Source organism: Thermothelomyces heterothallicus (genome assembly GCF_042370625.1).
Source record: "Thermothelomyces heterothallicus CBS 202.75 unplaced genomic scaffold P884_scaffold_42, whole genome shotgun sequence".
NCBI classification, from domain to species: domain Eukaryota; kingdom Fungi; phylum Ascomycota; class Sordariomycetes; order Sordariales; family Chaetomiaceae; genus Thermothelomyces; species Thermothelomyces heterothallicus.
In genome coordinates this window covers 132,299-143,238 of record NW_027192603.1, presented here as the reverse complement: position 1 = coordinate 143,238, position 10,940 = coordinate 132,299, and the positions used below count along the sequence as shown (strand labels likewise).

Genomic DNA, 10,940 nt, shown 5'->3' with positions numbered 1-10,940 from the left:
GGGCAGGGTAAGAAGGAAAGGAATGGTCTTGACGAGTCCCGACCCGGTCGATGCGCGCAATTGACAATTGACCAGAGAGGGCGGTGCGGGTGTCCCCGTCGAATGATGGCAGCCGTCGATGCCGATCGCGAAGTTGGCAGCGGACGGATGCCAGGGACGCGAAGAAGTCGGCGAGCTATGCGTAGAGTACCGCGGGAACAGCCGACTACTAATGGGCAATTGGCGGCTCTAGTCTTGGTAGTTGTCTCGCGACTGAGGTGTGCGGGCGAGGGTGGTTGTGGGTCCGCACTCGAGAAGGTCGATATTATTTTGCAGTCGGTGAGAACCTTGACGGCTCGAACCAGGCAGGAGGTAACCACTGCACAGCTTGTGAAGGTCTTCCTCCGCAGCCGTCAGCAGTCCAATCGGCGGGAAAGCCCCGTGGGTACAGACTGACCCTCGTGGAGCCCCGCCTGCGGCCCTTCTTTCGTCACCTGCAAGCTCGGGCAGTTCGTTTCCAAGAAGTGATCGATATTTTATTCTACCTTTTTTTTTTTTTTTTTTTTTTTTTTTTTTTTTTTTGAGTTCCTGTTTTACAGTTCATACCATCATCATCGCCGGCGGAGTTCTCTTTCTTCTGTTTAGGCAGCACTGCATGAGTGGTGGAATGGGCGGCAGGCTATATATATATGTAACTACCTGGGTACTCCGTAGCAGGATCTGAGATTGCGATACCCCCCTAACCCCCCTTTGGTCAGGAGAGTTGACTCAGGATGCTTGATCTCCATTGTGCGCTACTCGATCCCTTATTTGTAAGTGTGATAAAGGAAAGATGTTCCGTAGTTAGTGTAGGTGCCTGAAATACATTTTTTTCTTAATGTATTCTACTGTGTATACTACATACGTAGTACCGAGTGTTCACCTGCTTGCCCGGTTCGGCGCCCCGCGATGCCAAGCCTTCCAGCTGCTCTGCACCTTGTTGATAGCCACTGGCGGCCCGCAGCTCAGGGCGACGGACCGCCCTGCCCTGAGCAGTCGCGCTGGGGCGCCGTGCCAAATGGCTGCTGCAACCACCCCCACCAAAATGACGTTTTTTCAGCCTCGTCGCCCCTCGGACTCCTCGCTGCAGGATCGTTCAACTTTGGAAACCAAGCGACCGACCGATCACTGCTGCTCCGCTTGTTGAGGGAGGACTCCCGTCTCGCCAACCACTCTTCAGCTCGAGTCACTCAACTATTTAACCCGCCGTCCGTTGTGCTGACTCTCTTGCCCCGCTTGATAGTCGCAGACTTCCCGCGCGGAACCCGTCCTACACTACCCGTACTAGTTAGTACCCCTCTACGGAAGTAAGGTAGTTACGGGAGCGTCCCGCGTGCGCTGCAGCCCGATTCGGCCGCCCAACCGTCCTGAGCCCGGCTGTCTTGGCAGGACCGAGAAGTTCGACTACAACACGGGGCACACAACCTTGCAGCCCAGAAAGAGCCAGCTTAGCCCGTTCACGATTCCCAAAACGCTGCGATTTCTTTGCGACCAAGCCACCACGTGCAACTGCGACCGAGTCACCACAGACAGAACACCTCACCACAGACTGAACACCCCAAAATCTCGGCGCACCCCTCCTCGCAAAACTGCTCGGTCCCTGCCTGTCGCTGCTGGTTTTCGTTCAGGCCCCGCCCCCAAAGATGCCCGCGACTTCGACGAGGCGGGCCCAGGCTGTCGAGCAGTTCGCGGCCGTCACGAGAACGACGAGAGAGAGCGCGCAGGCGGTGGGTTCAGGTTTCTTCTTCATTTTGTTCTCCGCCTTTTTTTTCCTTTTTTTTTTTCTTTATTTTGCCCCCCTTCGCTTTCCGTCCCGTTCTTCCGCCCGCTCTCGCGCAACCTCCGAGCACCACTGCCGCAGGGCGCTCCGCCCGCTTTTTTTCACATCGCATCGCCTCGCATGGCCGACGGGGTGGCTCTTTCGGCCCGATACCGATGGGCCTCTCCATCGCATCCTTCCCTTGCCGTGCACTACTTGCACTACTCAGCGTGGCATGCGCTGACTGTTGACCTGGAATGCGACAGTACCTGAGGAACAATAATTACAATCTGGATGCCGCGCTGAACCAGTAAGTCGGTAAATTTCCTGTCCTTGCATCGTTGCCACTTACGTAGCTCGCGTCTTTTTCCCTTTCTTCCTTTCTTGCTCTGTTTTGTCTTTTCTTTCTTTTTTCCCCCTGTTGTTAATTCCTTGGCCCCACGTTCCATGTGGGCACCTACCGCGGCGTCGAGACGAGATGCCCGGCGCCGCTACGCCATTCCCATGACCGGCCGTTATCGAAAGCGTTCTGGGAAGATGAGATCGGCATTGCGACACCATGTCTCATGAAGTACGCAGACAGGCAGCACGTAACCGTAGCCGAGCATCACCTCTCTTGGTTCTCTTTTTTTTCTTTTCTTTTTTTTCTTCTCTTTCCGGACGAGAACTCTTCCTACTTCGACCCTTGTGTGTTCCAACATCTCTTTCGATTGCCACTGTCACCTCTGAAGAGCTTCGGATCTTAGCGGAGTCAGACTATGTCAAGTGTTCTGTTTAGCCGCACCTTCCCGTCAAACCCGTCGTTCACGCCCATCTCATTTATCTCGTCCTTAATAGCATTGTTCTTTCCCCGTTTTCTCAAATGACTGCACTGGTTGCAGTACCCTTCCCCAACCATGCCCGGGCTGCGCCGTTTCTTTCATTCCTATTTTCACAAACAACCAGAGTCGAAGTCGCCATCCCACCCTGAAGCGTCGACCGAGACGGATAGCAGCGACGCAACTCTTGTTCTTCCCCCGCCATCGTCACATCGCTCTCCTGGACTGCTCCCGATACGGGACCGCATGAGAGGGTCGGGCAAGGCGCAGGCGCCCGATGTGAACCCCCCGACCATGCCGAAAGCTGGCAAGAAGAGGGCGACAGGCGGGTCGGCCGCAGCCCAGAAACCCTACACGAAAGCCCAGCAGGCGGCAAGGTCCGACCCCATGTCGTTCTTGTCCCGTTATTTATGTTTGACTTCTGTTGGCTCTGCTCTTTCGGCGGGTCTTTCGAGGCCAGGAATCTGACTAGGCTGGTCCTTGAGCAGGTATTACAATGACACTCAAAACCATGGGGCCAACAGGAAGGCCGACGCGGGAACCAAGGCACAGCTAAACAAGCTGTTTGATGAGCTCATTTCGGGTATGTTTGTACCACAAAGCTCACCTGGGTAAGGGTGCTCTCGCTCACCCTCCTCTTTGTTTTTCCAACAGAAGAAGACAAGGCACGAGACGACTTGGAACCCGTGGCGGAGATCGGCGCCGAGCAGTGCATGGCCTATCTCGAGAAACTAAACGTCAATCCGGCCAGCTACGAGCTCTTTGTCGTTCTCGAGATTGTGCGGGCCGAGTCGATCGGCATCATCACGCGCGCTGGGTTCGTCGACGGCTGGGCAGATGTCATTGCCGCCTCTGGCGGCAGCGGCCGCGTGACTCCCGACTGGGCAGGCCAGCGCCAACTCGTGCACGCGCGCATCGCCCAGGCACTGACGGACCCCAACTACTTCAAGACGATTTACGACTTCGCGTTCCAGGTTGGCCGCGAACCGGGGCAAAAGGCGATTACCATGGCGGTTGCTGTGGGTTTCTGGGAGGGCCTGTACATTCCGGACAAGAATCCGTGGCGGTCGGCTCATGTGGACTGGCTGGGCGCATGGACGCGCTTTCTCAAGGAGAAATTTGGCGTCGTCAAGGTCAACAGCGACGGGGAAGAGGAAGTTGAGTACAAGCGGACCGTCAGCAAAGATTTGTGGACACAGACGCGGCTGTTCGCGGCCAAGACGATGCAAGACGAGACGCTGAGCTTCTGGTCGGAGGAACAGGCGTGGCCGGGGCTCATTGACGAGTTTGTGATCTGGTGCAAGGAGAAGGGTATCGTCCCGAATGCCAAGAATGGCGAGAGCATGGTAGTGGAGTAACCGGGCTCCCGGTGTTGAGGCCCATCTCTTTTTGCTATGACGACGTGTGGACGTAGATGAGACAGAGGAAGGAAGTGGTTTTCTCCCTCAATGCCCCTCTCATGGTACGGCGGGCGAGATTGTGCATGGGAAAGGACATACGCATACGTATACGCTCGATTGTCTATAGATCTCGATGCCCTCAGGTTGTACTTGATCTGAAGTCGAGTATAAACGAACAGAGGGCCTCCTCGTGCAGCCGTATGTTGGTCACCTGCAATCAACTAGGGACAGTATTCGGCTCTGCTTGGGTGGGGGTCACCGGATTGGCTTGAGGATCTAATGAGAAAATACTACGTTACAGCCCTAGGGGGTCGATGTACTGTACATGTAAAGTACCCTCACAGCGCCTCGTAATATGCTTGACCGAGACATCGCCAAAGCGAGGCCGGGTTAGTTAGCTGGGGTTTTGCCCCCCTGAATCGGACCGGGACCGGGAGACATAGCGATGGTGTAAATGAGGCCGAGCTCGTGTCCGGGAAGAATAAATTGTGCGCGGGACAGGCTAATGTAACTCTGGATGCTTGCCAAGCAATAACTCACCCCTTGCCCTTTTTTGCCTTGACTTCTCCTTGCTCAGCCCCGAAGGCGATGATACCCTGAACCCGAGGGCCCGTGGAGACATGTGATTGTTTGTTGTACATCTCGCAGTTCCCAGTCATGCCAGAGCCAAGTCAGTCTATCATGTGTACATACATGTACAGTACAGCGTCTAATCGTACAGCTCCATCCCGTCCTGCTGTCCCAAACCTGTTGTGGGCGGGTTCTTCTTGAACCGAAGGCCCAAGACATTTCGGAGCCTTGTTCGGCACCGCAATCGTATTCTTTGCTTTCCAATTTGCTCTTTGAACTCCCGGCCAGGCCCAGAAGAACCAAGTCCGTCGTTCTCCCTCAGCTGCTGTTCTTCTTGCTGAATCCGCCGTGTCCATCCTTATCAGAAGGTCCAAGGTCTGGGGGCTTCTTCGTTCGCATCATGCCGCATCCCATCGCAATCGGATGCAAAGCCATCCTCCTTTTCCTTCCCCTCCTTCGCCCCCCCTTGTCTAGATCGGAAACGACAAAAAGGCCGAAGGAACCGGACCCAGACAGCGAGGAAGGTAGGAAAGATATTCACTCCATGTTCTTCCACTGCACCGCCCCAAACTTGCTCAACGTCTCGAGCTTGCCGTCTCCGAGCTTGACGCCGCCGGTGCGGATGACGCGCGGGTCGAGCCGGAGGGTCCTGGTGACGTCCTGGTGTGTGGCGACGCCGGCATCGTAGCGCAGGACGAAGTAGTGGCCGCGCGTGTAGCGCGTCTGGTTGTGCGAGATGGCGCGCGGCAGGTGGAAGACGCCCCAGTTGGCCACGTCGCGGATGACGCCGCCCTGGCGGAGGATCAGCTGGCCGGCGGTAAGGACGATTCTAAACAAATGAGAAACAACGGCAGACGAGTGGCCGGGCAGTCGTTAGCGCGCGTGATGAGCGAAAGAGGGGTTGGAAGGGTGAAAAAAAAAAAGAGAAAAAAGTGGTCAAGACTCTGATGAGGCGGGATGGAGAAAATTAAATAGGTGCGCACTCACTCTTTCACTTCCTTCAGATTGCCCGGACGGACCTGGATTGGAAACCGCAATGATTGTGCGTGTCAGCTTCGCTTGCCCCAATTGCTCTCTGTCGCTCGCTTTCTGGCCGGGGGAATACGCACAATGCCAATCGTCTCGTACAGCATCTTGGGGATAGTGGTGGGCGGGACGACGTCGGGGCGGGGCTGCACCTGTTTTGCGCCGTGAGACTCGATGTCGCGGGTTTGGCTCGTGTCGATTCTCGTCGCTGCCGGGCGCCGGGCGTGGTGTGGTTCACTTGTCGTCGTTTACGATTGGACCCTTTGGAAATTTTGGCGGCATCTTCCGAAGTCACCTTTCTGCCACCTGCCGCGCACACCGCCTTTGCCTGCATGCTCGCCAGGAACGCACGGCCATGGAACCCCTGGCCAAGACCTTCTCCCCCTTGAGGGTAAAGATCCGTAGTACGTACTCCGTGGAACTCCACCGGAAACACCGCTGATATTCCGGCAATTGGGTTCGCTGAAGCAACCTGGGACCATTCCCAGGCGTCCGCGTCGCACCCACCCCCATGGCCTGCCAGTCATCCGAGACGAATGGACTGTGAAAGGAACAAATAACTATGCAAAGAAGGAAAAGAAGGCTACACTGCAGTGGGCATAATCGGCGTCGGATTTATGATTGCAGGTTATATAATACATAGCTTGTAACACTGGCTTAATGTACCTAAGGACCGCCTCCCCCCCCCGCCCCCCCCACAAACCAACATTTGCATTCTCAGACAAGAGCAGAATCACCGACACCTACTGGGATCGGAGCCATCCAGCCCTCTTTCCCAGCCTTGACCTGCCCTCCTTGAAAGTAGCAAGAATACAAAGGAAAGAAAGGGTGGGGTGGGGAGGGAGGGGGGAAGAGACAATGAAATGGTGGTAAAGCACTTTCCCGACGCCAAACTGTGCACCGGGTAATTATCTATCAAAAGAAGAAGAAAAAAAAAGCAACGATTTCCTTGAACGAGTGTCCTTCCTCCTGCGGGCCGTCCTGCTCAAATTCGCCATATATAAGCCATATACGCACTCGACACGAAACAACTGACACAATTGAGAAGAAATAAAGAATGCAAGAGAGCAATGATGTCGCAATCCGCATCCCTGAAGTAGGCTCAGCAAAACGCCTACGCCTTCGCCCTTTCAGAGGGCCTTGCGAAGCTAATCCGAGTCAGGGCCAGGGAGAGTCTCGGGAGAGAGAGAATTCCACTTGGCCTCGATCGCATCCCTGTGCAAAGCGCGGCATTAACATCCATTGCCAACCATGATCATACAGATGGGGAAACAAGGAAACAAGGGGAAGAAAGGGAAAAAAAACACTCTTGCAAAAAAACCTACCTCGACAGCTCTATAACCTTGACTCCTTTATCCCGACGCAGGAAGGTCAAGAACCTGCGTTTCGTCCTGTCCCGCTTGAACTCGGCCATGATGTCTCCCCGCGGAGCCAGGTCCTTACCGTCCCTCCCCCTGCGATGCGTCACCACCACCCTGTTACTGGCCCTCGCGAACGACACCTCCTGGATGTCGGGCAGCTTCAGGTGGAAATTGTACGGCCTCTTGAAGATGGACCACTTGACCGGCGGCCCCACCGACTCGAGCACCTGGTGCTCGATCAAGTTGTGCTCCTTCTGTTCCGTCACCCAGTGCCAGTACTGCGTCACTTGCGGGTTGGTCGCGAACGTGCGCGTCTTGACCTGGTGCAGCCGCCAGTCGTTGACGTGCAGCGTGTCGCCGCTGATGGAGTCGCTCGAGGTGTATCCGTCGTACTCGAGCGCCGAGCCCTGGTCGTCTTCCTTCCCCTTGGCTGCAGCCCGGCTGCCCTTCAAAGCGGGCGCTTTGTCGCTGGTGGCGGATTGCGGATACGGGCTGTTCAAAATGATCTTGGGAGCCTTGGTCGACGGGGGCTTGCTGCTGGGTTGGAGCTGAGGTTGGCTCGTGATGATCTTGATCTTCTTCGGTTTGGGCTGCTGCCCTGGCCCTCCTGTCTTTGCTGTTGCCGCGGCCGATGACGACCCTGCATCCGATGCTGCTGAAGGGGATTCTCTCAACGTGCTGCCCGTCTTTGACTTGCTCGGTGTCGACTCTGGCGTTTGGTGCGGGTCTTTGCGCTTCAGCGACCGCGGCCCCGTCGCCTTCTTACTGCTACCGCCGGGCTCCGTGCTCTTGGACACGTGAGCCGGCGGGCGCCCGACGCGGGGAAAGCCGTTCTTCAACCGGAGTTGTTCGATCTTGCGGTCGTGGTACGCTCTCCTTATCCAGTTGGCCACGTCGAGCTTGTCCCCGTGCTCCAGATACAACTCGTGCAGCCGGTGGCGTAGCCATTCCGACGGCGTGACGTCCAGATTCATCTTGGGCAGCTCGTCAGTCAGCAGTTGCGCCAGCCGGTAGAGCGTGTCGTAATTGGTGAGCCTATGATTGATCCATTGTTTCCCGACCAGTTGGTACGGGTGCAAATCTCCCTCCTCCAGGAACTTGAGAATGAGGCGGCCGCGCTTCGCATCTCGGTTCGCCAAGTGCTTGTCACGGTACGTCGTTCCCGACCTTTCGAGCTGGTCATACTTTTCCTGGTGTTTCTGCCACACCGGCTCCACGATCGCCTCGAGCGGCTTCCAGTCGGGCTCCCAATAGGGGTGCTCTGGCGAGATCTTGGCCAGTGGCACGCCACGCATAATGGGCGGATCTGTAAACACAACCCCGTCGTGCTTGAGAGAGAGGACGTCCTTGGTGATCTCAGGCAACAGTTCACCTTCATCCTGGACGGATGTTGAAGGGGTCGATGGCAGCGGTACATTTCGACTACCTGGAAGCGACTTCCGCGGGCCCTTCTTTGTGGCCGCTTCCCTGCTATCTCGTCCGTCCGAGTTGCTGGTCGAGGGCTTGAACTCTTCCCTGCTCTCTCGATTCTCTGCTGCGGGGTTTATAGCCGTGGGGCCGCCGCTCGACGCGCGCCTCTTGGTAGGCGAATCCGCCGGCGACTTGCTCGTGAGGTTTTGGCGCGAATCAGAAGCGCGCCCCGTAGTGCCCCCTTGGCAACGCCGCTGATTCCACTCGCAGTTTCCGCACCGAGGGAACTCGGGATCATCGACCATGACACAGTCCAAGTAGGGACCGCCGTCGGCAGTGCAGTCCAAGCAGGGCCGGGCTTGCAGCTCACCTGTTGCCTGGACAAAAAGGCTAACGAATCTGGACGGTCTAGCATTGCCTGGTTCCGGACGCTCGACGGCGTCGAGATCGTCGGTAGTGAACTTGCGGCCAGAGCAGATCTGGACCGGCCGTTTGACCGGCAATTGGACAATGCGGCTCATTACACTGTTTCCAAAGTCTTCTGCCTTTACTCGCCCAATGGGATCGCCTGACTCCCCGAGGATTTCAATGTTCCCTAAGGACTTCTGTTCTGGTGTCTCGGGCGGGCTCGGATCCCTGCCCAAGTATACTGGGGTGTCCAGTTCGGGGGTCGTACTGCGCGAGCTCAGCTCGGATGACGAGGAGGGGGAGGCTGGGGCTCCAAGAGCAGCCGAAGCAGCTTGGGGCCTATCGTTGCCCAGTGCACTGTTTGTATCGTTCTCCGCCCGTATTTGGGCGTCAGTCATTTCCACGTCCCCATCACCATCCCTTCTCCCAACTGTCCCGTTGATACCAGATATTTCAACTCTTGAAGCATTTTGGGTATTCTCGATTCCTCCCTGCTGAGCGTCTGCGGTTGGTTCTGCACTCTCTAGTTGTTGATCCCGCGTTCGCGACTTAACAGGAGATCCGGCCTCGGTCGTTGGTGGTGATGCGATGTGTCGGGGAAGGTCAAACCCATTGACAGTTTCAGAGCTGTCCATTTCGATGCTTTTGACGGTGGTAACCGAGGGCACAGCTTCCGCCGTGTTCCTCTCGGCTAGCGAGCTTTTGGCGCGCTCATCCTCCCTCACTGCCTCGACTGTCCGGGACTCCCCTTCCCCTTGCCCAGCCACAGGCGGCGAGGAGTGCTCATTTGTGGGTCGGTCTTCTGATACAGTGTCTCCCTGTCCGTCGGATGCCCTCTTATCATCATCAACTCTCTCCGGCTCGAACCGAGGCTTCTCCGTGTGATCGTTCACAGACGATGGCACGCCCGGCGCGTCCCGATCCCCGTTGGCAGGTTGTTGGTGTTCCTGCCCCTTCTCGCGGCCTTGAGCGAAGCCCACGACTTCCAAACTCTTGGCGAGCGCGCTCGGTTGCGCGTCCACTTCCATGCCGTTTCTCTCCGCTTGCTCAGCGGCACCCTTGTCATGCTCTTCGCCACTGCCCTCCCTCTCAGGCTCATTCTCCTCCCGCTTCTGCTCCTCCCCATTTGCCCGGGCCTGCGATTGCTGTCCGTTGGAAACCTCAGCCTCAACCTCCCCTTCTCCACCCTTATCGAGACCGTCGACCCGGCTACCCCCGACTTTCCTCCGCTCGCCGTCCCGCTCAGCATTCCCTTGCCCATTCACGTCACTACCATTGGCAGCAGCATCAGCAGCAGTAGCAGCAGCAGTAGTAGTAGCGGTGGCGGTCGCGGTAGCAGCCCCGGCCCCACGATAAGCCAGGCCGCCCCTCCGGTACTTGCGGAACCACGCGCGCCGCTCCTCGTCCTCGCGCTCGCGCTCGCGCCTCTTCTCGTCCATGAGCTCCTGCCACTCCTCCTCCAGCGCGCCCAGCTCGGCCTGGGCGGTGTCGTACTGCTCCCGCAGCGCCCTCAGCTGCCGCAGCAGCTCCGCCTGCGCGTTGTAATTGTCGACGAGCCGCTGGCGCAGCGGGTCCGTCTTGGCGTGGTATGCCTCGGCGAGGGCGGCGTCCTCTCGCTCGCGGTGCAGGCGCATCGAGGTGAAATAGTTGTGCTCGATTTGCGGCCAGGGATCAGGATCCGGCTCCGCGGCTGTCTCCTTTTCGGCAACGGAGTTGGCCATGGCAGAAGATGCAGCTGGTGCAGCTGCTGTTGCTGATGGTGCTTCTGCTGATGGTGCTTCTGATGATGGTGCAGCTGATGATGATGGTGGTGATGGTGCTGCGGCCGGCGCTGCGGCGGTCGCTGGGGACGGAATCGCCATGATATGCCGTTGATCCAACGGCGATGGGCTGAACGTCTGGGGTGAGATACGAACGAAGGATTATGAGTGGATGTACTGAAGTGGGATGAGTAAGAGATGACGTTTGCCGCGCGATGAGCTAGGTCGGTGCCGACAGAGAATTGAGACACAGTAAGCGGCGTGATAGATAATCAAAAGGGCCAGAGTCCGACAAAAGATGAATTGAAGTATCGATCTTTATCTCAGTCAGAGAGGGATTCTATTTGTTTTTGTTTGGGGCGGGGGGGGGAATAATTAAAAAAAGGTCTCATGCCGAGAGAAATAGGGCA

The 10,940-nt window shown here is 57.0% G+C and overlaps 4 protein-coding genes across 4 annotated transcripts in view; 2 read left to right on the top strand and 2 right to left on the bottom strand.

Annotated features, from left to right (window-relative positions):
* P884DRAFT_303635 (uncharacterized protein) overlaps positions 1-185 on the top strand; it is a gene marked incomplete at both ends in the record, with an annotated part of 2,654 nt that extends 2,469 nt beyond the window's left edge. Inside the window, one exon of the mRNA XM_069445048.1 lies at positions 141-185. Within this exon, the coding sequence (XP_069293469.1) occupies positions 141-185 (45 nt within the window). The remainder of the gene's footprint in view (positions 1-140) is intronic.
* Positions 186-2,673: 2,488 nt separating this feature from the next.
* P884DRAFT_273406 (Cullin binding-domain-containing protein) lies at positions 2,674-3,953 on the top strand (the record flags this gene model as incomplete). The annotated part of the gene is made up of 3 exons (XM_069442587.1): positions 2,674-2,972; positions 3,084-3,178; positions 3,250-3,953. 3 exons carry the CDS (start codon positions 2,674-2,676, stop codon positions 3,951-3,953), a joined length of 1,098 nt encoding a protein of 365 aa, XP_069293468.1.
* A 1,149-nt stretch (positions 3,954-5,102) lies between these two features.
* P884DRAFT_273405 (mitochondrial 37S ribosomal protein bS6m) lies at positions 5,103-5,698 on the bottom strand (the record flags this gene model as incomplete). The annotated part of the gene is made up of 3 exons (XM_069442586.1): positions 5,103-5,394; positions 5,553-5,584; positions 5,675-5,698. 3 exons carry the CDS (start codon positions 5,696-5,698, stop codon positions 5,103-5,105), a joined length of 348 nt encoding a protein of 115 aa, XP_069293467.1.
* A 903-nt stretch (positions 5,699-6,601) lies between these two features.
* Positions 6,602-10,717, bottom strand: P884DRAFT_101478 (uncharacterized protein). Its single transcript, XM_069437024.1, has 2 exons — positions 6,917-10,717; positions 6,602-6,806 (listed from the first exon to the last, which is right to left on the bottom strand). Exons 1-2 carry the CDS (start codon positions 10,630-10,632, stop codon positions 6,740-6,742), a joined length of 3,783 nt encoding a protein of 1,260 aa, XP_069293466.1. The 5' UTR covers positions 10,633-10,717; the 3' UTR covers positions 6,602-6,739.
* Between the last annotated feature and the right edge of the window lie 223 nt (positions 10,718-10,940).